Raw genomic sequence first — 27,281 nt, forward strand, 5'->3', positions numbered from 1 at the left:
CCAAAACCGCAGCGGAACCGCAGTAAAAACCGCAGCGTGTGCACATAGACTTATAGTACTTTACATGGAAACAGGATCTTAAGTTGCTGAGTCAGGGAGAGATGCCAAAAGTATTTCTTATAATGCTCATGTTCAACTGCTGTAAAATATCTATCGAGTAGCAGACAGTTTTTAACTGGAAGCCTATGGGTAACGTATGGAATAAAATTGCATATCTCTGAACATCACATTTGACACATATGTAGAAAGATTTTCCCGGGACATAGTCACTGAACATAAAACATACAGAAACAGATGACTTTACCTTTACGACTCGCAATGTGTTGCTCGAACCTTCACTTTCATCCTTACTTTTTTGTATTAATCTTTGAAGCTTAACCAAAAATAATTGCTGAGCCCTAGTAAATGGAAAAAAAAGTTATTATAATGCAGCTAAGGAAATATGATGGAATTAGTGTACTTTCATGCAAAGGATTTTTCCGTGGAGAACACTGCTTTTGTGGTGAATTTCTCACCAGGAAACCAGAGATGACCATTGAATTTCTAAACTTGATTTGCAATTGAACAAGCGGAGACTGTCAGAAAGCGGAGACTGTCAGAAAATGGCAAGTGAGCCGGAAGTAGCTCTACCCAGGAAGAGGCGGGACCACAACGGGCCTCAGAAGCAGAAAGAGATGATGCCTTTCGAGAGTTGTAAGCCACCACGAGAACAGCGGCATAAAGTAATGGCTGTGTGGCAACTGATGATGGCCCAGTGTGAGTTGGCTGAGGAGAAGGCTGCCTGAGGACGAGTGCGCCAGCTGCTGGAGATGGCAGACAAGAAGGTGAGACCAGGTGGCCTGTTGGAAAGGGTCGAGCCAGAGCCATGGATGAGGGCCTGGATTGTGGCCTGCCTGGAGACCCCGCAGTCCCAGATGCCGGAAATAAGCCCCAACTCGGGGTGTGCACCTCTTGCCACAATGGCGAGTTTGATTGCGGGGGTGGTCTGGGCCCTTTTGGACAGTCCCGATGGGCAAAGAGGCCGTGGTCAGCTGGGGAAGCTGATGGCCCTCGTGAGAAAGGAGCTGAAGGACAATTTCATGGAGGGAGTGATCGCTTCTCCATCCGGCAGGACGGTGTTGTTGAGTGAGAAGGCGTCATCCCAAGAGGTGCCGGGGTCGGGCGAGTGCAACAAAAGAGATTTCACCACACACTATAGTTTCAGGTGATGCAAAGTTTTTTTTATTTGTCAAAGCAAATAAAGGAAATTTTTTTTGGAGATGCGGTAAAGTTTAATAGGCATTTCGACCTCACCTGTCATTAATGGTGAGGAATAAGGGAAGCCCTTTCTAAGGCTAGTTTCACATTAGCGCTTTTGAGCGCAGCGACGGCCTGCGCACGGCTGCCACTAAGCCCCGCCCCCTGCCGCGCCTCCGCCGGTAGCTCCGCCTACCGGCGCATGACGCTGCATGCGTCCTGCGTCCCCTATCTTTATCACTGAGGGCGCAGGCCATAAGAAGACCAGCCAGCACAGCAGTCACTTCATATCCTCTCAGTCTTGCGACTCTTAGAATGGGTTCCCCTTATTCCTCACCATCGACTACATTGTGATGGTGAGGCCCATATCTCTATTGACCACAGACAAAGATCATAGCAAAAGTACTAGCCATCAGACTCAGCAAAGATATTTCTAGTGTGGTGCCAGGGGAAGAGTCTTGAGGAGATCATTTGCATATTCCCAGTGCCTTCTGGGATAAGTGAAGAGTCTCCGCGAGCTCAACGATCACTGGGTTTTGGCCGTTGCAGGTGAAAAGAGGAAATCGGAAAACCAGGGGAAGAGTCTTGAGGAGATCATTTGCATATTCCCAGTGCCTTCTGGGATTGCAGCTGAAAAGAGGAAATCGGAATTTTGGCTCATCTTTCATCGTTTTTAAGAAATCTCAAGATGGAAGAGGCCAGGAGCCATTTGGTGAGCTGCATTTCTTGCTACATGTTTACAGATTTACCAGTGGAAAAGCCAAACTTCACATGCCACAAATGCAAGCTTGTGACCCTGTTGGAGGAAAAGTTGCAAAATCTCGAAGAGAGGTTAGCTACGTTGAAGATCATTAAGGAAGGTGAAGAGTTCTTGGACAGAGCAGAATTCTCTCTTCATGTTACAGAAAGAGAAGAAATTCGAAGTGCACCTGAAGAAACAGAGGAATGGAGACATGTGACCCAGAGAAGCAGGAGGATCAGGAGGCAGTCAGCGCCCATACTGCTCAGAAACCACTACCAGGCTCTCACGCAGGAAAACGATGAAGAAATACATCAGGATAAGACTTTGCCAACAAACAGCAACCTTGTACGCCTTCAGAGTCCTCCTGGATGGAGAAAGAAAAATGTTGTGAAGAAGAAACGGAGAGTGGTGGTCATGGGGGATTCCCTGTTGAGAGGAACAGAGGCCGCTATCTGCAGACCGGATATAACTTCAAGAGAAATGTGCTGTCTTCCAGGTGCAAAAATTAAAGATGTGTCTGACAGGATATCAGGACTCTTCAGACCTACAGATGACTACCCATTCCTGCTACTACATGTGGGGACAAATGACACCGCAAGAAACGACCTGGAAACCATCTGCAGAGACTTTGAAGACTTAGGCAAGAAAGTGAAAGAACTGGGAGCGCAGGTGGTCTTCTCTTCCATCCTCCCAGTGGATGGCCATAGAACAAGGAGGTGGAATAAGATTCTGCAGGTGAACAACTGGCTACGTCGATGGTGCCGTCAGCAACGATTTGGATTTCTGGATCACGGAGTGAACTACTTATACGATGGACTACTTGCTAGAGATGGGGTGCACCTTACGAAGACTGGAAAGCAGGTATTTGGAAGTCGCCTTGCTACACTTGTAAGGAGAGCTTTAAACTAGAACAACATGGGAAGGGAAGCAAAAGACCAGAAAAAGCCATACACCTGACAAATGCTATTGAGAACTCTGCTATTAGAAGTGGAAAGGAAGAACAAAGACGAAAGAATCTAATTAATAAAAATATTGGAGAAAGAGAAACCAATCACAAACTAAAATGTTTCTATACTAATGCACAAAGCATGGGCAACAAACAAGGAGAATTGGAACTACTAACACAGGAAAAGAAATATGATGTCATTGGAATCACTGAAACTTGGTGGGACAATACACATGATTGGAATACAAGACTAGAAGGATACAACTTATTTGCAAGAAACAGACTTGATAAACGAGGAGGGGGTGTCGCATTGTATGTTAGAAACACGTATATCTGCACAGAGATTGAAGCTTCAGAGACTGGGAGTTCTGTGGAAACTGTTTGGGTAAGAATACAAGGACAGAACAATGGAAAGGACACCATTGTAGGCATTTACTACAGGCCGCCTGTGCAAGCTGAAGATATGGAAGAACTCTTTATGCATCAAATGGCCAAGTTCTCCAAAAAATATGACATAGTTGTCATGGGAGATTTCAACTATCCAGACATTTGTTGGGAATCTCTCTCAGGCAAAACTAACAGGTCAAGGAAATTCTTATAATCTCTTGCTGACAACTTTATCTTCCAAAAGGTAAGGGAGAAAACAAGGGGAACTGCTACCTTGGATCTAATCCTTATAAACAGGGAGGAAATGGTTGAGGAGGTAAAAGTGGCTGGGACCCTAGGAGGTAGCGACCATGCTATTTTAGAATTTTGGATAACTAGAGGCGGAAGACCTGTGAAGACTCAGACGTCAAGGTTAGATTTCAGAAAGGCAGATTTTAAGGGATTCAGAAAGAGAATTGGAGGGATCCAATGGCTGGATATCCTTAAAGACAAAAATGTCCAGGAAGGATGGGAAATCTTGAAAAATGAAATTCTCAAAGCACAGTTGTTAACAATTCCGAAAAGAGGGAAGAATAGGAAGCATTTAAGGAAACCAGGATGGATGAACACAGAACTTAAGCACATGCTAAAAAGGAAGAAAAAAATGTTTATAAAATGGAAAGAGGGAGGCATATCTAAAGAAGAATATAATGCTGTCTGCAGAACCTGCAGGGCACAAATCAGATTATTTAAAGCTGAAAATGAATTGAGGCTTCCAAGAGATGTCAAAAGCAATAATAAAGGATTTTGGGGATATGTCAAAAGTAAAGGAAAAGTCAAAGATGCTATAGGATTTTTACAGGATGAAAATGATGAAATGGTAAGACAGGATGTTGAGAAGGCTGAACTTTTAAATTCCTATTTTGCATCTGTTTTCTCTCAGAAAGGAAATGTAACATCAACTGTTATTCACTGTCCTATTAAGGGAATAGAAGAATCCAGGATATCTATAAACAGAAAGATAGTGAGGAAACACTTAGCTAACCTAAATGAATTCAAGTCTCCAGGTCCAGATGAATTACACCCCAGAGTACTGAAGGAGATAGCAGAAGAAATTTTTGAACCCCTCTCCATAATCTTTGAAAATTCTTGGAGAACAGGAGAAGTGCCAGAAGACTGGAGAAGAGCAAATGTTGCTCCTATCTTCAAAAAGGGGAAGAAGGTGGACCCAGGCAACTATAGGCCGGTGAGTCTGACTTCTATACCAGGAAAGATCTTTGAACAAATTATTAAACAACATGTATGTCAATACCTGGATAAGAATGAAGTGATTATACAGAGTCAGCATGGGTTTGTAACTAATAAGTCATGTCAGACTAATTTAATTTCCTTCTATGAAGGTATTACTGATTGAGTGGATCAAGGAAATGCTGTAGATATAGTATATCTTGACTTCAGCAAAGCATTTGACAAAGTCTCTCATACAATCCTTATTGAAAAAATGACTAAGTATGGAATGGACAAGGCAACTGTTAGGTGGATTCATAACTGGCTTAGTGATCGGACCCAAAGAGTGGTCGTAAATGGCTGCACATCCAGTTGGAAGAATGTCTCAAGTGGGGTACCACAGGGCTCTGTCCTGGGCCCTGTATTGTTCATCATCTTTATCAATGATTTAGATGAAGGAATTGAGGGTAAACTGATTAAATTTGCTGATGACACAAAGCTAGGAGGGATAGCTAATACTAGAGAAGAGAGAGAGAGGATTCAAAAAGATTTAAATAAACTGGAGAAGTGGGCAGCAACTAACAGAATGGTTTTTAACAGGGAGAAATGCAAAGTACTACATCTGGGCAATAAAAATGAAAAAAGCATATATAGAATGGGAGGAATAGGGCTAAGTGACAGCACATGTGAAAAAGACTTGGGTATACTAATAGATCACAGACTGAATATGAGTCAACAGTGTGATGCAGCAGCAAAAAAGCAAATGCAATTCTAGGATGTATTAACAGAAGCATACAGTCTAGATCACGTGAAGTCATTATTTCCCTCTACTCCTCTTTGGTCAGACCTCATCTGGAATATTGTGTCCAGTTTTGGGCACCACATTTTAAAAAAGACATCAACAAACTGGAGCAAGTTCAGAAAAGAGCGACCAGAATGGTGACTGGTCTGCAAACCCTGTATTATGAGGAAAGGTTGCAGGATTTGGGAATGTTTAGTTTGCAAAAGAGAAGACTGAGAGGAGACTTAATAGCTGTCTACAAATATCTAAAGGGCTGTCACATTGTAGAAGGATCAACTTTATTCTCAATTGCACAAGGAAAGACTAGAAGCAATGGGATGAAACTGAATGGGAGGAGACACAGATTAGATATTAGAAAAAACTTTTTGACAGTTAGAGTGATCAAGGAGTGGAACAGGCTGACACGAGAAGTAGTGAGTTCTCCTTCATTGGAAGTCTTCAAACAGAGGCTGGACAGACATCTGACTGGGATGATTTAGCGAATCCTGCTTTGAGCAGGGGGTTGGACCAGATGGCCCAGGAGGTCCCTTCCAACTCTACGATTCTATGATTCTATGATTCTATGCATACTGACTAGTCAGGTTTTATGCCTGCAAGATCCACAGCTGTTAACATCAGCCAACTACACCTTAATCATTAGCTACCAGAGGAGAATCCAGGGGATAGGGTCATATGATCACTGGATACAGCCAAGGCATTTGACTGTATTGAATGGGAATTCCTGTGGGTAATACTAGAAAAGTTTGGTATGGGCTCAATTTTCATTCTGTGAATAAAGTTTCTGTATGGGAGGCCAGTAGATAGATTATGGGTTAATGGACAGCTCTCCTCTGATTTTGGACTGGGTAAGATCACCACACAGAGTTGCCTGCTGTTTCCCTTGCTCTTTGCACTAGCTTTTGAGCCTCTTGCCACTATCATTAGGAATCATCCTGGAAGACCCAGCCACGACACATCTTCAATACCCTTACTGAAGGAAGGAGGTTATTGGCCAAAATGTTGAGATACATGACTCCATCCATCCTCCCTTCAATACAGTACAGTCTTCCTGCCCCCTTTGCAGAAAGCACCCCCAAAGTATGATGTTTTCTTCACCATGCTTCATGGTTGGAACGGTGTTCTAGGGGTTGTACTCATCCTTCTTCCTCAAAACATGGCAAGAGAAGTGTTAGGCATTGGGATTCTCCTTCTGCACAGGAAGAATCCCAAGCCATGTCTTCTACTGCGGTCTCCCATTCTGTCTCGGCCGCAGCGGGTCATGCTGAGTAGAGACGTCGGTCTCAGCGTATTTCTCAGACCCGTGCTGTGCGATTGATTGCTATAGCTGAACCTGGAGAGGCAGCAACAATCAACAGCAAACAGCAGCGAGCAGTCGTTCCTGAGACTAAGACCAGGTATCGCCCTACTGAGCATGCTCGTGAGGTGGCAACATCTCATTTGTGGTCGGCGGTCAGCTGCTCAGGTCCTCAAGCGAGCCCAGATTCGTCCACTAGCAAGGTCCTAGCAGACTGGGATCTATAAAAGGATCTCATAGCCGCACGGCCAGGCACTAGTATAGACCATGTGGTGTGTGTGTTGTATGCACGTATGATTGTCTCTGGTGACTGACTCATTATGAAACCCCTACCCTTGGAATGCATGTGTTGTTCAGCCCTGCCAGCTAGTGCCTAGGCTGATAGTGAAGGCAGGAGGCAGAGTCAGTGCCTAGCGTCAGCGACAAGTAGTGGCATCACTTTTGCAATGCCATGCGCATTTTGAGTCCAGTCAGGCTCTTACCCCAGCGTTTTAGGGGCTGCGCCTAGAGACCTTACTAGTGCCATATCTGATGTGCACTGTGATGCTAACAGCGAACAGTGTCCTTTTATGTTGTTGCTGTGGCTCTGTGGAGCAACAGAATTTGCTGCTGTTCACACCAGTTGACATTTAACCCGCAAAATCGGCAATGTATCAAATACTTATTTTTCCCACTGTATGTGTTATATACTGATGTATGTGTGATTTATAATGATATGTGTGTTATATACTGATGTGTGTGGGTGTGTTATACACTGTTATGCGTGTGTTATACACACACAAAACACACCAGTATATTGTGTTTACATGTATTAATACATGTATTGTGTGTGTATTTAATATCTACAAGTATTAAATAGCGGCAGTGCAGATGAGAGTTTGTCGGCAATCACTAAACGAAGTTACAAATTGAGGCTCATTCATCAGGTGATTGGATCATATCATATACGAGGGGCTGCTGATAAGTCTTTGGCTTTACCCAGAAACAAACGAGATATGAAGATGAAATTTTACGTCCATTCCACATACTCTCCACTGATGTCAACACACTTCTTACATCGGTATTCCAAGTTCTGTAAGCCTTGCAAAAAGAGGGATTTCAGTTGTTCCTCAAGCCAAGCATCTGTAACAGCCATGGCATCAGAAATGGTGTGAGATTTGGTACCCTTGAGGTGTTTCTTCAGGTTTGGAAACAGATGATAGTCGGAGGGAGCTAGATCTGGTGAATAAGGTGGGTGGTCAACCAGCTGGAAGGCCAGCTCTGCTAGTTTTGCCTTGGTCGCTTGTGCAGTGTGTACTGGAACAAAAATCACTATTCTTGGCAGCACATCATCCAGGGAAACCAGGAGATGTTCTGCCAGTATTGTTCTACCGTTATCAGTCTTTGTCAGCCGGTATAAAAAGAGATTGGTAAAGAAGCGAAAGACTTGAAAGTAGTAGATTAGCACTCGTTTAACGGAATGAAATCAACTAGTGTAAATGCAGCCTAAATATTAGCATTTGGCGCTCCATTTTAATTTTTTTTTTTTTAATTTTGCCCAGGGCCACACTTTGTCTAAGGCTATGTTCACATGTTGCGTTTTTGCATCATTTTTTGACACAGTCAAAACCTGATCTCTTGGCAGTAAATCAGCTGCTTACAAAGAGCAGGTTATGCTGAGTTTTTGCTGCTTTATTGCTGTGTTTTTATTGCTGTGTTTTTGTTGCCTCTTGTGCATGTTGATAAAGTGTAATGGCCCCCAAAAAAGCTTGATTTAATTTCCTTAGGTTCTTGCACAAAAACCCAGCAAAAATTGATACCTGTTTTTTTTTTGCTATGTTTTCGCACTTACCCATTGTTTTGGATAAAAAAAACCCGCTGCAAATATGGTGAAAAAACGCTGAAAGAATTGATAGCAAAAACGCAACGTGTGATCATAGCCTAACACCGTCCCTGCCTGTAGGGCAAATATCACACACCTGCTGTAGCTAGGAATAGTCCCAGATTCCAGGTTTCTTTCAGTAAACGGATCCATCTTGGCACAAAGCCACTCGTATCTTCCCTGATGCATGGTGTCAAGAACATGGACAATTTCATCGCATTGTACAGACATTGTGCAGCTGTCCAAATGGTTCGAAATGTTCAGATTTAATCTGATGAAAAAAGAGTCTCCAGAACGAATTTTCCCTTCTTCAAGATCTTTTAGTAGTTTTCTATAACCTGATGAAAAGTAAAAACACAAGAATGCATAGGTACATTATGGTCTATACTGGCACTCTATAAGCATGCTGTATATACATGTCCCTGGACCTAGGACAATCACTTTTTCTCAGTGTTTAATGTGAACCTGTCCTGATATTCATGCTGCTCAGGCCACATGAATTAGTCTGGCTGTGTTATTGCAGCCGTGTATGTTTTATTGGGAACACTGCGATGTTTCAGAGAAAACATTACTTGAACCTCCACTGTCACTGTTTTATGACTAGAAGACTAGTAAACCTGCTGCCAGGAAGTTCAACTCTGCCAGCCACTGCCACTGATTGGCGGCTTTCTGCCTATGCACAGAAAGCTGAGAATCAGAGGTGTAGGTATGGTTATACAGAGCTCGCCATTCAGAGAACTGCTAGATCTGCCCGCAGAGAAAACCGTTATTTTATCAAAACTACAGCAAGCTTCACAGTAAAAAAGAAATCATTGTAATCATTTAATTAAGTAAAAAAAAAGCGTGGGAACCCATCTATTCTTGATAACCAGCCTTGCTGAAGCTGACAGCTGAGGGTTGCAGTCCCCCGCTGTGAGTTCTACCTGGCTGGTTAGCAAAAATACAGGGGAACCCATGCCGATTTTTTTTACATTATTTATTTACAGCGCACTCCTGCTCTCACTGTTATTAGCGGCTGCAGGTGTCGGATGATTGGATCACTAGTTCCATCAGTTGACACCAGTGACTGGAGGTAAACTTTATACCTCCAATCACAGCTGCGCTCTCCTGCTGTCTTTTGACAGCGTGGGAACCGTGGCTCTCTGACCGGCAGGGATGATTTCACAGCCAACCAGAAGCGGTGTTTGCCACGCTGCCATGCACATGACAGCGTGGCAAACAATGGTTGTTCGGGCCCCCCATTCAAATGAATGGGGTCCGAGTTCAGGTACAGTTCTGGTACCGAACCTGAACTTTTTGTAACTGTTCAGCCGAACCCGCCGAACCCGAACATACAGGTGTCCGCCCATCTCTAGTCTCTTACCATGTGCAGGGCATTATAGTAGCTTAGGTATCCATGGTTACCACAAATATAGAGACAGTTAGTTAGTTGTGAGTGGTTGCAACCATGCATACCTAAGCTACTGCAATCCCCTGCATTGGAAAAGCGAAGTAGCAAATCAGAAGAACTATACTACATTTCTAATTGGAAGTATTTGTTAATATTATTATTAAATCTACTACATATTGGGATAGGATCTTGGAGATGGGAATACCTCTTCAACCCCTTCATGACCTTGCGAATTTACACCCACAGCTGTTAGAGGCACATGATGGCTGAATAAATCGGCCGTCATGTGCGGGGAAAGATGTGGCTCAGTGTGCGAGCCTACATCACAGGAAGGGACAGCGCTTTTGATGTACAAGTATGTCAAAGATTGTGAAGGGGTTAAAGCTGGCAATACACAACTGGTTAATGCTGGTAGAACATGAAGATTTTTTTGGGGTGGACAAACCAGTCATATAATGTGTACGGGGATCTTCTGATTCTCGGAAGATATATATTTTTTTTTAGAGTAAAAGCAGTATAATTTAAACATCGGATCTTTTTCTTAACAGCTCTGATAAGCTCTGCCGGAGATGTCTGACGATTGTCAATCTTGCATTGCTACTTGCTCAATTAAGAGTTTACAAGAGAAATGTATGAGTGGTTTAATCAGTGGTTATTTGTACATGTTCTTATAATGTAATGATAAAGAAGAGACAGAAATTGTGTGAACTTTTCTTTACCTTCATCGTTAACTTTATAGTGCACAGTAACAGGTCCTTTACATCTCTGTATAGTCCAGTGAGCTTCTTCTTTAGTGCACACATCCATGGGAACGAATTGTTTTCTTCCTTTAATACAGCCATCGAGCTGCAAGAATAAAGATAATAATTTGGGATCAGATAACAATTTCATTTCTCTAAAACCTCTCACTTCCTTTTTTTACAGCATAGACTTCTGTCAGATCTGCCGGGAAATGTGCAGATTATTAGTGCAATCTTCTCTGTATCGCAGCCTACTGCTTCATGCCTCAGTGGAGCGGGGCGCCTACACTTTACTGATCCACTGACATGTATAACGCTCTAATGGCCCTACTGATTCACACCGGCCATGACTACAGTAACATTATTCCTGCAGGGAGCCGCCGGCTTTCAGTCATGCAGGCACATCGATGTGAGTCACTGCTCACAGAACTGAGAGCGGTGTCTACAAGCATGCGCCTACACGGACTGACAGCCCGTGGACCGCGGTGCCCTGCTCTGTGCATAGCTGCCTATCCAGGGCCGGCCCGAACGTATAGACGAACTAGGCGGCCGCCTAGGGCGCCGACCCAAAGGGGGCGCCAGAGAAAAAATAGAAAAAATTATAAAAAATCTTTTCAAAAGGCAAAAAGTTTTAGGGATGGAAAGAAAAGTGTACATATTTAAGGGCAAATATGACGCAAGAGAGGTTGGTTGGGTTGGCAACAATTTCGATAGAATCTGAAGTTGCTAAACAAATTAATCTCGGTGACTTAGTGTCATCCTTTTAAAAAAAAAAGGCAAGGAAACAAAAATTTTAATTACCTATGGTCGTTTTTGTTTTGTGTTATTGATTACTTTGTATATATTTGTCCTATGCAACTTCTCAGAAGATTAAAGAGTTAGGAGAGAGTTAATTAATCATTCTTGTAGTGGTTTATTTTGCTCCTAAATTTATATCCCAAGTTTTCATCTACTGCCAAGAATAGTAGGGGCGCAACAAAATAGTTTCGCCTAGGGCGCCGTAATCTCTCGGGCCGGCCCTGCGCCTATCAGACAAGTGCCGGGCGTGCTTGCAACCATTGCTCTCAGTTCTGTGACCAGTGACTATAGCCACACCGATTCATTTTCCCCGGGTCCACACTTTCAGTAAGACAGCCAGGCAACTTTCGAATAATGCTATTAATTTGCAGATTAACCCTATATCTGCAGTTTAATAGCATTATCTGACCTTACAAGTTCCCATTACACAGGACCTGTTACTAGGTCCAAGGTATCCAGTTTTTGTACATATTTTATTCCCGCTGCTCCAGTGTTCATTTTAACATTATTTTTAAATCCATCATATGTTTCTCTTTTTATTTAGTGCTGATTTTTAAGACCTTTACAATGGGGGTAGTGGGTGTGATGCGCTGGATTCCTTTCTTTAGGCTGCATTATTACACTATGAGCTACACCCCCTTCAAAAAGATAGTAAAAATTAGTGCCAAGTGAAAATGACCATATCTCTGTAACCATATGGTGGAGTTAAAAAAAAATTGCTCAAAAGCCATAAATTAAGAATAGAAACTGGCCACTTTTGGTCTGATGACGAGTCCTTATTAATCACTAAGTGCTACTGTACATATAACAGTACCCCGCTCCATCCTGGGGTGGGCGCAGCATACTACATCTTAAATAGAATTCTGTATCAGAAATACATCAAAAACAAGTCTCTGCCAGCAATGAAGAAATGCGAAAAATTAATCGGCATAGACTGCCAAACATATAAAGATATAAAAATGGGGACGATTCACTTAAAATATGGATGCCAGGCTTAATAATAAAATTCAAATAAAACATTTGATATTGAATTGTTTGTGTTTTAAAACATTATACCTAAGTAACAAGTGATCCACATTCTGCTCTGATCTTGGAGCTCATTTGATATTACACCCAACACGATGTACGGTCTTCACGTCTTATATTAAAGGGGTTCTTGGGGAATAGAAAAATAAATAACTAAAGGAAATGTCAGCAGAAACAAATTCCTAAATACACTTAATTAGCAAATCACAATAGCTTTGTCTAGAGAATTGAAATGGTCGCCACCTTGTTACACTTGAGAGAAATCTGTCCTAGAGAGTCAGGACAGACGGCTGTGAGCATGTGCAGTAGGACGCTCCGCTGCCGGGACCTGGAGATACTGATATTGTTATTCTGATAGGGCACACAGAGGGGTGAGCAGCCTTTTCTTACCTCAGCCCCTCTGGTATCCCCACTAGTATTAGTGGAGCACATATGAGGATGGCGCGCCTCCTGCTGCACATGCTCACAGGCGTCTGTACCAACATTCTAGGACAGGTTTCTCTCAGTGAAACAAGGTGATGGCCATTGTAATTCTAATTAAATGTATTGAGGATTTTATTTATACTGACATGGTCTTTAGTTATTTGGTTCTTTAATTTCCTCTACATAGATCCCTTTTAAATTCTACAGTTACGTAAAGTAAGCTATTTGCTGAACTCACCATTAGAAGCTGCTGTCCCTCTTTTAGAAGAGCCTTTTCTGCGCCTGATCCTGGCTTTACCGAGCTGATAAAAATACCTCTTTCATTACCACCAATTATTGAGATTTCCATCATGAGATTATCTCCATCTACTGTTGCGTAGTTCACCTGGTGATTTGGGGACCTGTTTCGTCCTGTTGAAGTTACAGATGGTCGAAAGGGTCTGCAACAAGAGAAACATTTGTAGAAGACTTTAGATAAAGGGGAAAGTAGTGGGAACTTAAAAAGACCCTCTCCTATCTGAAATATTACTTGCTGTATATATAGACTTATATACACTTACAGTATAAACACTTATAACAAGACAAGTCATAAGATCTGATTTAGCAAAATCCCAACCTACCCCAAAACAATTTACTTACTAAAGCCTCTGAAGAAAGCAAACATCACATACAGTAGCTGAAAGAAGTGGCATCCGTCACACATGTATAGGTTCTGATGTTACCTTTCCAGAGAAAATTTTCTAAAAATTGAATTAACTTGTTCAAGGTCATAGATGTCCAGACTTTCTGACTGGTGTGAAGATGATGATGAATGAATAGATGGAGGTCCACAGGAGAAGTGATCGTGAAATTCATCTGAGCAAGTACATAAAAACACAATAATTAAGAAGCAAAAAACGGAAAAAAAAGTTGTTAACATAAACATACACACATACATACATACACAGTGCTCAACATAAATGAGTACACCCCCTTTTGAAAATAGGATTTTAATCAATATCTCACTGACCATTTTTTAACCCATGACACGAAAGTAGGGTTAGTGACATAACGTGCATTACAAAATCTGGGTTTACTCAAATTAGTTGATGCTAAATGAATACACACCACATTAAAAGCTACATCTAGTATTTAGTATGACTTTGATTTTTAAGGACAACACCGAGTTGTCTAGGTATAGTATGAACAAGTTGGCAACACATTTCAGCATTTATCTTGTTCATTCTTCAAGAAGAACCTGTTTTAGAGCCTGGATGCTGTATGGAGAGTGATGGACAACTTATTTGTTCAGAATTCCTCATAGGTGTTCTATTGGGTTCAGATCAGGAAACACATTTGACCACTGTATCACTGTCACCCTGTTCTTCTAAAATTCAACAGTGACTTTAGATGCGTGTCTGAGATCATTGTCATATTAGAAAAGTGCACGTCTCCCATGGGCACAGAGTGATGGTCGCATCTTCTCTTTCAATATAGGGCAGTGCATCTTTGAATTCAATATACTATCAATCAAGAGCAGCTTCTCGTCGCCAGCAGCAGTCATGTAGCCCCACATAAGGGCACTGCCACCACCATGATTTACTGTAGGCACCCTGTATTTTTGTTAGTACTCTTTACTTTGAGCTTTGAAGCAATCAGTTCCAAAAACATTTATCTTGGTCTCATCACTCCAGAGAATAGAGTTCCAATAGTCTTCACATTTTTCAGCATGGGTCCTGAAAAGTTGTAGGAGGGCTTTTTTGTGCATAAGCATTAGGATATGCTTCCTTCATGGATAACACCCATGCATGCCATTCTTCTGCAGTATATGCCATGTAGTGTCTCAGGAAACATCCCAGTTCAGCTTTCTATTTCTTTAGCTAAATTTGCATGTTGATTTTCTTCAACCATGGTTGGCCTGGACGTCTCTGTAAGATCATTGCAGTTCCAGCTTTGTTAAATTTTTGTCTCATTTTGTCACAGTATTCTGACTGATGAATAAAGCGTAACTGATCTTCTTGTAGCCTTCACCTTTCTTGTGTAAAGAAATGATTTTTTCTCTCAGGTCTTGTGACGTTTTTCTTCCATGTGGTGTCATTACAGACAGCATGAAATGGGAAGGGGTTTGCTTCACTAACCCTTTTATAGTCAACGGTCTGCTGAACACCTATTCAGTGGATAATTACACTTACCTGGGCTTGAAGAATTCTTGTTATTTAGAATTTTGTAGTGAAAACTTTAGCTTTGCTCCTAAGACTTTCATTGAGGTATACTCATTTCTGCAACATGCTCTTGAATGCATTTGTTAGGAAAATTGCCTTTTTGGAGATGGAGGGGGAAATTAGTTTTTAAGGGTGGAGTGGGGATTTCAAATCTGGTCTGCAATCAATGGCCCACATTTTTGGGAGTATTTTGTAGTATGGTATCGCATAGAAGATGTTGATTCTGAAAGGAAACAAAGTTTTCTGACAAATCTGGTGGGGTGTACTCATTTATGCTGAGCACTAAGTATATTTATATATACTGCTAACATGCATTCTGAAAGATTAACTTTTTTTACATAAACTATGTGGTGATGAAACCCATAAAATGCACTTGCTAAGGTTGTATTATGATTAGGTATTTTTTTCCTTGGAGATCGCAGCTACAATCTACTGGGTACACTAGTACATAGTGCATATGTCAAAACTCACCATCAAGTTCTATGCTGTCATCGTCTTCATCAGCGGGGCTGTAATAGTATTAACAAGATATAAATTAGTTATTCTTTGTAGGTATATGACAGATGGATTCTCACTGTCTGATGGCATGATTGGTCTTCTGACCTGTACGCAGGTACATCTTCTTTGCTTCTTCTTACAATGGAGTCATTTCCAGGGGGTTCTGGTGTTGTAGACATGATACTATAATTACGGTTTTTCAATGGGTGCTGCAACAAATGATACATTTACGACTTTTACTCAGTATTCTATGGTAAAATAGCTAAAGTAAAGAATTTTGTGATTTCTGTTTTTAATAAGACAAGTTATAAATTCCTGGTGGCAGAGCAGGTTCAACTTCTGAATGTAAATGACATCTATTAGGTGGCTGATTGGGGACTAGTTTTTTCATTCAACTATACATGTCCATAAAACATTTATTTAGTAATGACTCTCACAGAAGACAAAGTGAGCCCTACGTAAGTGGTTTTCTGTTTAGTCCTATAAAGGTAGGCTTAAAATGTTGTATTACTGCAACTATACTTATATTTTAAATGCCCCGTGATCATCAACTTCGCCTAAAAGCAATAGTTTAAACAAATACAAGAAAGTTAGTATTATATAGTACCAGAAAAATATGCTTCATTTCCAATATATGATCTCCCGCCGTCTGATCATTGAACTGATCATTTAATGTTAAAAACGACAAGAATCCAAAGTGCCAACTCAATCAGGAGTCAGACTACTGTGGCCTATTAAAGTGAGAAGTAGCATGGAAGAGAGGTGCACAAAAATAACCACACCCCTTCTGCTACTTTCTTCTGAACATGTGCTGTATAGAGACAGAAGACCAAGAATCCCTTATGTCACTGTGTACTGTGTATAGAAAACATAGCATCTCGTCTTCACGAACTAGCTCAGAGACAACTGAAAATTAGAAATAGAGTAAGGGGGTAAAACTAGTGAAAAATGCAGGATACATTGTATTTAATGGCCAGAAATTCTGCTCTTCCTAATCTACGCACACATAATAACTTATTCTAAAACGTTACCTGAAAAGAAAAATAAGCTTTAAAACTTTTTGATATTCAGGATAAATTTCAGGACCCCTTTACGAAAGCAGGCCAAACACATAAGAATAACATATTTTTAATTTCACAATATATATGCATGCTTTGCTTTTGTTTTGATTAAGCAGAGGAGATAAGGGTCTGACAGCAGCTTATTTCCAGCAGGAATAAAGGATTTTGGATACTGAAATCCAACATGCACAAATCTTTCTTCTATATCATTGATAGGCTTGGATTCGTCCACGGGAGAACAGGTGAATCTTGAAGTGGACCCTGTGATGAATGAGGGAGAATCCATTTTGGATTATAGGTTCAGGACATCTCCGTCAACTCTTGGAATGTGCTCCCACCCTTGCATTCCCCCAGGCCATAAAAGGCAATTGAATATTTTCCTTAATTAAAAATCCAGAGACAAGCACTTTGGAGCTTGGTCCCCACCAATTAGCACCAGGGTGTGAACTCTGTGCAGGAACAGCCTAGGAGATATAAGGCAGTCCCTCATTTGGTACTTAGTTTTCTACTGGCAGGAGGATACGTTAGCTGCGCAGCCAGGAAATCCTGTAACTAAGGTTTGTGATCCATCAGCGCCTCCCTGTGGTCACATGCTACATAGCACTGTAATTGTAACCTATTATACCCTATCCTTGTACTACACTTGTGACTGTATACCTGTATATTGTTCTTGTAAATATATACCTGTATATTTCAAGTGTGCCTTTTCGGCGATTAAATATAAAATTAATCTTGGGCTGCTCTTTTATCTCGATACACGAATACCCATGTCCGCAAGCTCCGTTGGTCAATTATACGCTACCCAGGGTGGTTTCTGACATGAGGTAAGCCTGTTGTCGGACGGGGCTTATTTCAAATGAGGAACTGGTGGCAGAATACCGTACTGTGTAAATGAGGAACTCTAGCAGTGATGGCCGGGAGGTTTACATATATATCCCCAGCCTGGACTGGTGATATATACCCCACACTGGGAGCGCCTCAATAACTCGTACCTATAAGGGAAGCCTTTTCGGTGACTATTTGCCCTCGGTGCAGTTCCCTGACTGACCTGGGTCAAGTGGTGGCACCAGAGAGCCGATCCCTGCTGGGTTTTTCTCTCCCCTCCCCCAAGGTGAGCGAAGTCGACACCCCCTTCCCCTGTGCGATTCATCACAGACCTTATGCTGGCGTAAGCTTCCTAGGCTCTTAAATGAGCTTAAAGAGGATCTGTCACCGGGTTAAAAAAAAAGGTCCAGGTCTGGTTCTCATTTTATTTTTGTTGATCCCCTTTGTATTTCCTATTTTGATTTTTGGAAATCCAGCGTACAGTTCCAGAGATATGGATCTTTTTATGATTTTCTAATTTTTCCAGGAGGGTGTGTCTTTTGGCAACTCTGCATTATTATCCTGTGAGCCACACCCTCTTGGTAAAGACTATAAAAATTAGAACTAACTAAAAAGGCCCATATAACTGGAACCGCATGGCTGATTTAAAAACTGAATACTATCAGAAGCAGAGGGAATAAAATATGAGCAAAACTGGTCAATTTTGATCTGATGACAGGCTCTCTTTAAGGCCTGCTGATGCCAGTGGAGTAATCAAGGTCAGATATTTTACAGCAAAGTTACTAATAGTCAAAACACAAAAACTAAGGCAGACCGATAATAATCCTCAGTTTTCCTTCCTAACAGTGGAGGTTGGCACCTTAGCGGATTTGTAATGGCGCACTGCTCCACGTAGGCTATCCCTACCTGAGATAAAAAATAAAGCTAGTGTAGAATAGTCAGTGATGTCCACACTTAGTAAGCCCCCACCAACCCAAATAAGCTGGTAGGGATGGGGTACTCAGCCTGAGATGAGTAACAACTTGTCATTCATTTTTGTATGTTCTTATTGTTTATCTATCAAGATTTTACTTGATTATTTCCATGTCTGATGTTAGCGATGGCTTAGTGGGGTGTCCACTAAATGTGGACATGACTGATAACCGCATAAGATGTACAGTATTACTCATCCGACCAGCTCATTTGGATTGGTGGGGGCTTACTAAGTGTGGACATCACTGACTATTCCACACCAGCTTTATTATTTATCCCACTTGCCCAATGTGGATATGACGGATAATTCTACATATAATATATTTCTCATTTTGATTGCCTATCTTGTTTAAGGGGGTGCTCATGAAATGTGGATATTACCCGTAACTTCATATGAGATATGACTGTTTACTGTATAAAAGATATATTATCTATCCTACTGGCTAGTTTCTGTGATCACATCTGGGATATCTATCTTAATAGGAATGCTTTCATTATGTACAGTAGCACAGTTCCCTTTTCTCTATACTTGACACTTATGAAGTAATAGCCATAAATCAAGGCTAACGCCTATAGTGGCTTCATCAGTCGTGGACATTGTACTGCACTTAAGTACTTTATGTAGGTGGTGGTGTTGGCTTTTGTGAGGGAGGTCCCTCTTTAGGGTCAGGTAGGGAAAGAGCCTGCTTTGAATTTTTGGAGAAAGTGACGGCTGGGAATTTGTGAAGTGGCGACAGGTAATATTTGAATGCATTTGAAGAAAGGGCATCCAAAATCAATGCTACTGGTGGGCAGGGACGTACATAAAAATCATGGGGCCCCATAGCAAAAGTCTGAATAGGCCCCCCCTAAAAAAAAATTCACCACCAGGCCCAGCTCACCATTTTGCGTATTCACACAGCCTCAGCTCCTTACACTCCGCCTCCAACAGTCGGTAGCCGCCCTCACATGTGCAAACTACTTCCAGCCGGGTCCAGCATACACTTCTCTCTCTGGCTGGAATGCTATGTCAGCCAGGAGGCGTGGCGTCCTTATGCAAATCCAGCCAGTGAGTTCAGCCGGGTGCAGTGCAGGACTAGAAAGGAGGAGTTAGGAGGAGCAAGTTACAGAGTGAAGGCAGCGCGCACATTTAATTAAAGGCACATGGCACAGCGCAGCCCAGGGGTGGACACTGACAGCTTGAGGCACCTGTGCAAGAAGTGTATCTGAGCCCCCTCCTTTTATGGCGACAAAGCTACGTATATGTAAATAAATATATATACATCCACACACACATACATGTATAAATATTACATAGTCTCCTTTATTATGTATATTGCTGTCCCTTATTATACAGTGCCCTCTCTTGCTATGTACAGCACCGTCCCTTACATATTGAATTATATAGAGCCCTGTTTTTTTATTACATACCATCCTCTCTTGTTAGATATAACATTTAGATATCTGCATTTTACTCATCTAGGGATGCTTTGATGCTATTCGGCTATTTCTCAGGTTAGTAAATAGGTGTTTATGTTCTAAATATCTTTCCCTTTAATAAGTTACTTGGAGGGACATAAATAGAACTGTGGTCACGTGTTAAAAAGCAGTAAAAATATGGAATCCTAAATGTTTAATTGATAAGTACATATTACAGGTTTGTTTTTTTTGATCATGAAACCCATTGCTGTTTTTACTATTCTCTAATCTTCGCCAAAATGATTTTCATAAGAAACAAACAAAGATATAGAATAAAACTGCATCAGGTGGTAATACCTTGGGAACAGAACTATTGATGGGGGCGCTGTTGAATGAACCAGATCTATGGAATGCCGTGTCTATCTGACCATTCTTGTAGTCTGGCCGATTATCTGGATCCTCACCAGCTGCATAATATGAAGAAAATCTCAGTTAAGTTGCCATAAAACATTGTTAGTTAAAAATCACAGAACAGTTAGAAAAGCCAGTCAGAATAAAATAATCTGATCAGGAAATAACAGAGGAGGGCAGCTACAGCATATGGATGAGCACCAGGCTGTTTCAAGGGAATCTGTCACCCTTTTTTTTGACTATCAGCTGCCGGCATTGACATCAGGGGCTTATCTACAGCATTCTATAATGCCTTAGATAAGCCCCCGATGTAACCTGAAAGATAAGAAAAACACGTTAGATTATACTCACCGGAGGGGACGGTACGGTCCAATGGGTGTCACGGTCTAGTCTGACGCCTCCCATCTTCATATGATGCCGTCCTCTTCTTCCCTTCCTGTAGTGGCTCCGTCGCAGGCGCTCTGCTCAGGCATTGGGAGAGATCTGGCGCCTGCGCAGTGCAGTATTCTGCTCTGTCCTCAACAGGGCACAGCAGAGTGCCTGCGCCGCAGCCACTACAGGAAGGGAGAAGAGGACGGTAACGTATGAAGATGGGAGGTGTCGGACCGGACCGCCCCCTCCGGTGAGTATAATCTAACGTGTTTTTCTTATCTTTCAGGTTACATCGGGGGCTTATCTACGGCATTATAGAATGCTGTAGATAAGCCCCTGATGTCAATGCCGGCAGCTGATAGTAAAAAAAAAAGGGTAACAAATTCCCTTTAAAGAAGACCTGTTACCAGGTTAAAAGTGGAAAGTTTAAGCTTTTATTTTATTCCTATTCTTACTTAGTGCTAATTTTATGATCTTTACAAGGGGGCGTGTCTTTAGACAGAGGGAGGGACTCTTTGTAGCAAATAGATAATGGTCCTGAATGGGGGGACACCTTTAATTAAATACAGGGTTGGCCATTTATATGGATAAACCTAAATTAAATGGGAATAGTTGGTGATATCAACTTGATGTTTGTGGCACATTAGTATATGGGTGGGGGAAAACTTTTCAAGATGCGTGGTGACCATGGTGGCCATTTTGAAGTCAGCCATTTTGTATTGCATCTTTTTAAATGGCCCACCCAGGTGTATCCATATAAATGGCCCACCTTGTATAATTTGCAATGTACATTTACGTCTTCATGCAGAACATCTACAAGACCAGGACATATATCTAACCTTGAAATTCATTCTGCTTATTAGAAATTGGAGACTTTGCTCTTAAGATCTGTAAAACAAAGTGAAACATACATTACACCAAGTGAAATACACTTTAGAAGAATGTAATAACATGGAAGCGATCTGTGATGCAAGGAACTGACCTATGATGTCTCAAAAGTGTGAATTTGTAATCTGCTCAACCAATAAGAAAGGTTTATATAATTGCAATTATTGAGACAGACATTTGCAGAATCAATATCTAGAAAGTTGTAGCGCAGAATGTAAACCTCAGTCCTAACACCTTAAAGTAGAGCTGTCACCAAATTTCACAATTCATGTTTCATACATTGCTAAATAGGACTCTTAGTCCTGATGAGAAAGCGGTATTTACTGTGAATGTCCATGTCAGAATTGATGTATAATCCTTTCTCAAAGTTTACGTCATCTTCCGCCCATCTAGCCTGACTAACAGCTCCTGCTGCTGAGATCTCACACTGCTCAGTACAAGATGCAGGTGTCAGTCAGGTTGGGTTGGAGGTGATTACATACACTTGGACTCAAGAATAATTTCATTCCTTAAATGTTCATGGAATGAAATGCCATTCTCACATTGATTTTCAAAGTAAATACACCAGTCTCATCAGGTCAAATGGATCATTTTAATATTGCATGCTGTTTTGTATGTGAAATTTGGTGACAAGTCTTTAACAAGTCCACAATATATCACCACCTATTCATGGAAGATCCATCAATGGTCATTATAATCTGTGAACTTTGTATCCTTTGATAACTGATAACAGCATCTTATTCCATAAAGTATATAAAGTTTTATAAATCTTATTCTACGGTCCTGGCATTACTTGGTGCATATAGTATTATACATTAAGAACCTCTTCCTGTGTATATACAAGTCCCAGTGTATCTTATGTATTGAGTATACACAATCTGAGTCTATGCATGTAATATGTGCACACCAGCCCCAGTGTACTTTACATAATGTGTATACAGGAGTCCCAGAGTAATCTATGTAATGCATATTCAGTAGTCTAAGTGTCTCCTATGTTAGGTAGCTGTAGCAGTCCCTGTGTATCCTATGTGATGTATATACGGCAGTTTGGATATCTCCTATGTGATGTGTATTCAGCAGTCTCATTGTCTCCTATGTGATATATGTACATCATTCCCAGTGTCTCGTATGTGATGTATGTATAACAGTCTCAGCATTTTCTATGTGATGTATATACACCAGTCCCAGTGTATTCTAAGTAATGTACATACAGCAGTCTCAGTGTCTCCTATGTGATGTATCTTCAGAATTCCTAGTGTATACTATGTGATATATGCATACCAGTCCCAGTGAATCCTATGTGATGTATACAGCAGTTTTGGTGACTCCTATGTGATGTATATCAACAGTGTCAGTGTCTCCTGATGTATACAGCAGAGTCCCAGTGTATCCAATGTGATGTACACAGCAGTCTCGGTGTCTCCTATGTGATGTGTAGACAGCAGTCTCAGTGTCTTTTATGTGATGTATATAGCAGTCTCAGTATCTTTTATGTGATGTATATACAACAGTCTTTGTGATGAATATGGAAATAACAATAGAGAATAAGAGGTGCCATGAAAAGAAATGCCGATTCTTCTGCCCAAGTCTCATTCTATTCTAGTACACTGCAGCTTTCTGTTTGTATTTCTTTTCCAAACAATTTTATTAACATTTTATAACAGAGCATACATAAATGCAATATCATGAGGCATTCATGACACATGAAAGAAAAAATAAAAAAACACAACCAGACTATAAATAATAATAAGAAGAACTCATGGAAACGTTTCCAGCCAGCGAGACCATTTCTTTATAAAGGAAGGAAGACAGCCATTCAGCAACGCCAATTTTTGCTCATATGACTTATGTAAAGTCAACTTTGCAATAATATCGAGTGAAGAGGGCACTCGAGTGGATTTCCAATAAAACGCAATTTCATTTTTAGAAACCAAAAGTAAATGAATAACCAATTTCCTAACAGAAGCATTCAAACGACTTACATCCAATGAGAGCAGGGCAAACTGAGGAGTCAGTGAAAAATCTGATTGATTTAAAATATGAGAAATAAGAGAGGAGATGGCGTCCCAAAAATGCCGAAGACGTGGACAAAACCAAAATAAATGGGAAAGGCTACCATGATACCCGCAATCCCTCCAACAGAGAGGGGAGGTGGAAGGGTAGATAAAAGCTAGACGAGATGGCGAATAGTACCATCTCGATATGATTTTAAAGTAGGACTCATGGAGAGCCATAGACATGGTAGCAGAATAGGTTAGAGACATGGTCAGTTCCCAAACATCGGGGGTAACAGAAAAATTCAAAACCCATTCCCATTTTTTCATATATGTGGATTTTATAAATGCAGAATCGTTGTTGAACCAATGGTAGCTATAACGAGTGGACCAAGAAATATTATGGCCTGAGTTGCATAAAATATTGATCGCTGGCTCCGATAGCGGAGGGCAACGAGTCATCAGTGGAGTCAAAAATTCTTTCAACATAGTAAAGTGTAGAAAAGCAGAGGAGGGAACCCAAACCTATTCCTAAGATGAGAAAAAGATACAAATTTATGACCATCAAAGATGTCATTTAATTTAGAAATACCCCAGTCAGCCCAAGTAGAATGCAAATCTAATGAATAAACAGAGGCCAGAAAAGAGAGATGAAGCCTCAACAGGAGTTGAATCCTAGAAAAACCACTCTTAAATTTAAAAAACTTCCTCCAAGCCACAATAGCAGCCATAAAAATTGGATGATTAGACTGAGATACTGTAAATGCTTAGATGTCAATAGATTCAAAATAAGAGAACAAGGAGGGGTATATGACGGTATATGTCCAGTTGACCACCAACATAGACTTTGCTTAATAAGATTAGAGTAATAATAAGCTGAGATGTTAGGCAGTCCCATACCTCCACGTAACTTATGTTTGTATAACTGATTCGAAGCAATACGGGCCTTTTTATTTCCCCAAATAAATTAAGGCGTGTCTGCAGACTAGTTAAATAAGAAGTGGAAACAAGCAGGGGAAGGGATCTGAAAACATAAAGGATTTTGGGAAGGAATATTGATTTGGCTACTAGACATTTTCCCCACCAGGATAATTCTTTGTCCGCGTAAAAATTAAGGCCTTTAGAAATGGAGGCAATTAGGGAATCTAGGTTAGTGGAAATCAGAGAACCAAGGTTTCTAGAAAACCGCAGACCTAAATAAACAATTTCCCTCTCCGCCCAACCCCAAGAAGAGACAGCCTTTATACTCCTGATTTGAGAATTGGTGAAATTAAATTGGAAAATTTTGGATTTGGACTCATTAATCTTAAAATAGGAAAGGGAGGAAAATTTTTGAAGAAGGGATTGTAAATGTGAAATAGAGGAGCAGGGATTAGTGAGAGACAGGAGGACATCATCAGCATATAGACTGATCTTAAACTCCTGACGATCTGTTCGAACACCCTCTATGGAGGAATGATCTCTGATTAATTGGGCTAGCGGTTCTATTGCAAGGGCAAAAAGCAATGGAGAGAGGGGACAACCCTGCAGGTTACCATTAGAAATTGGAAATGGGGAGGAAAATTGATTATTAATGTAAATTTTTGCTTGAGGGTCAGAATATAAGGCCATAATTTTGGTGATAAAGTCTAAATTAAATCCAAATTTTAGTAGGGAGCATCGGAGAAAGGTCCAATTCAAGCGATCAAACGCTTTTTCGGCATCTAATGAAATTAGAGCAGAAGGAAGTTTTTGGGAATTGATTGCCGATGTTTGATAAAGCCAATTTGGTCCGTGGAAATTAATTTAGGTAGTATAATATTAAAACGATTAGCTAAAACTTTAGAATAAATTTTGAGGTCAGTATTTATTAATGAAATAGGACGATAATTAAGAATTTGATCAGGAATAGTATTGGGTTTGGGAATTAGGCTAGTTTCACACTAGCGCTTTTGAGCGCAGCGACGGCCTGCGCACAGCCGCCGCTAAGCCCCGCCCTTTGCCGCGCCTCCGCCAGTAGCTACGCCTACCGGCGCAAGACGCTGCATGCGTCCTGCGTCCCCTATTTTTATCACTGGGGGAGCAGGCCGTGCGCAGTATGCGTTTGGCGGCGCATGCATCCTTTGGACGGTGCGCCGACCTGCGCCAAACGCACCTGCTGCAGTTTGGTTGCGCTCGGCGCACCGTCAAAAAGGCGCATGCGCCGCCAAACGCATCCTGCGTACGGCCTGCGCCCCCAGTGATAAAGATAGGGGATGCAGGACGCATGCAGCGTCATGCGCCGGTAGGTGGAGCTACCGGCGGAGGCACGGAAAAGGGTGGGGCTTAGCGGCGGCCGTGCGCAGGCCGTCGCTGCGCTCAAAAGCGCTAGTGTGAAACTAGCCTTAGTACGATTGTAGCATCTAAATTTTCTCTAGGGAAGGAACCAACGGACGCAGCGGCATTAAAAAGTTTAGTTAAATGGGGGACAAGAATGTCGCGGAAAGACTTATAATTATTGATACTATAACCATCGGGACCAGGGGCTTTATATGACTTTAATTGACTAATGGTGTCACCAATCTCTTCAGCAGTAAAAGGAGCAGATAAAAAATCTGCGTCCACAGAGTTGAGATTTGGAAGGTTAACCGAAGATAAAAAATTATTAATAGAGTCCGCATCTGGAGCGGGAAGAGAGGGATCAGACCTCAAATTATACAGTTGATTGAAATATTTCGCAAATTCATTTGCAATGTCTTGTGGGTGGGTGAGGGATAATCCCTTAGAAGTAATATTGTCAATGCGGTTGCGTACTCTAAGCTTCTTTATTCGATTAAACATAAAACGGGTGGGTTTATTAAGGGACATGTAATGATGAAACTTTGATTGCTTTACTGCTGAATCATAGAACGAAAAAATTGTTGCCCTTAATTCATTTAGAAGACGGGATAAATCAGCTAGAGATGTGGAGCTAGAGGGAGGATTCTTAGATAAGGACAATTCCAACTCTTTCTCCTTAATCAAAGCCTGCAAATTTTTAATTTTTTGACGGTTTAAATTTTTTATACAGGAGGAAATACGAATAAGAGTGCCTCGTATAACCGCCTTGTGAGCATTCCACTGGAGGAATGGTTTGGAAGGATCAAATATATTTTCTGAAAAATAAAAATTGAGAGATTTAGATATTTCCTCATGGTAAGTAGGATTTTTAAAAATAGAAGCATTACACTTCCACAACTGCTGATTATTAACATTAATGATTAGTGCCCCTCAACCAACTTGGCAATAACAGGAGCATGATCTGAAATAGATTTATTTCCAATTGAAACTGAGGAAAATCTACGGAGAGAAAATACGTCTGATAAAATGAGGTCAATACGAGAGGCAGATAAATGAGAGTCAGAGAAAAATGTATATTCCTTTGAGGTGGAATTGAGACATCGAAAAACATCAAAAAATTCATTAGTGAAAAGCCAATTATTTAAAGAAGGGAAATTAAGTCTACTGGAAGAAGAGGCATCAAGCGTATTATCGGGTACCAAGTTAAAATCACCTAAGAGTAAAAGAATGCCTCTCTTTAGCGGTTCAAGTTTTTTTTAGTAATTTGTTCAAAAACCTAATTTGACCTTTAGTAGGAGCGTAGATATTGACAATGGTATAAATTTGGGAGCCTATAGAACAGACAAGGACATGAAAATGACCGTTCACATCAACCAATTCCTCCAGCAGTTCGAACGACAAGGAGTCCCTGACTAGGATCATGACACCTGCCTTTTTAGAGGGACCCGAGGCCTCAAAAACTTTAGATGGTGATATGGTTCCGGGAAGCCTCCCTTAATTCTGACCAAATTC

At 41.1% G+C, this 27,281-nt stretch overlaps 1 protein-coding gene across 2 annotated transcripts in view; it reads right to left on the reverse strand.

The window, feature by feature from the left end:
* The window catches only part of CARD11 (caspase recruitment domain family member 11), a 171,864-nt gene that overhangs the window by 36,825 nt on the left and 107,758 nt on the right, over positions 1-27,281 (reverse strand). For both annotated transcript variants that reach the window (XM_073546655.1, XM_073546656.1), the window contains exons 10-18: positions 21,429-21,477; positions 20,164-20,273; positions 15,656-15,759; positions 15,524-15,561; positions 13,574-13,706; positions 13,090-13,291; positions 10,584-10,710; positions 8,572-8,812; positions 305-398 (exon numbers count right to left, since the gene is read on the reverse strand). In XM_073546655.1, the coding sequence (XP_073402756.1) occupies positions 305-398; positions 8,572-8,812; positions 10,584-10,710; positions 13,090-13,291; positions 13,574-13,706; positions 15,524-15,561; positions 15,656-15,759; positions 20,164-20,273; positions 21,429-21,477 (1,098 nt within the window). The remainder of the gene's footprint in view (positions 1-304; positions 399-8,571; positions 8,813-10,583; positions 10,711-13,089; positions 13,292-13,573; positions 13,707-15,523; positions 15,562-15,655; positions 15,760-20,163; positions 20,274-21,428; positions 21,478-27,281) is intronic.

Source organism: Dendrobates tinctorius, unplaced genomic scaffold, assembly GCF_039654945.1.
Source record: "Dendrobates tinctorius isolate UK_male_01 unplaced genomic scaffold, ASM3965494v1 ptg000150l, whole genome shotgun sequence".
NCBI classification, from domain to species: Eukaryota; Metazoa; Chordata; class Amphibia; order Anura; family Dendrobatidae; genus Dendrobates; species Dendrobates tinctorius.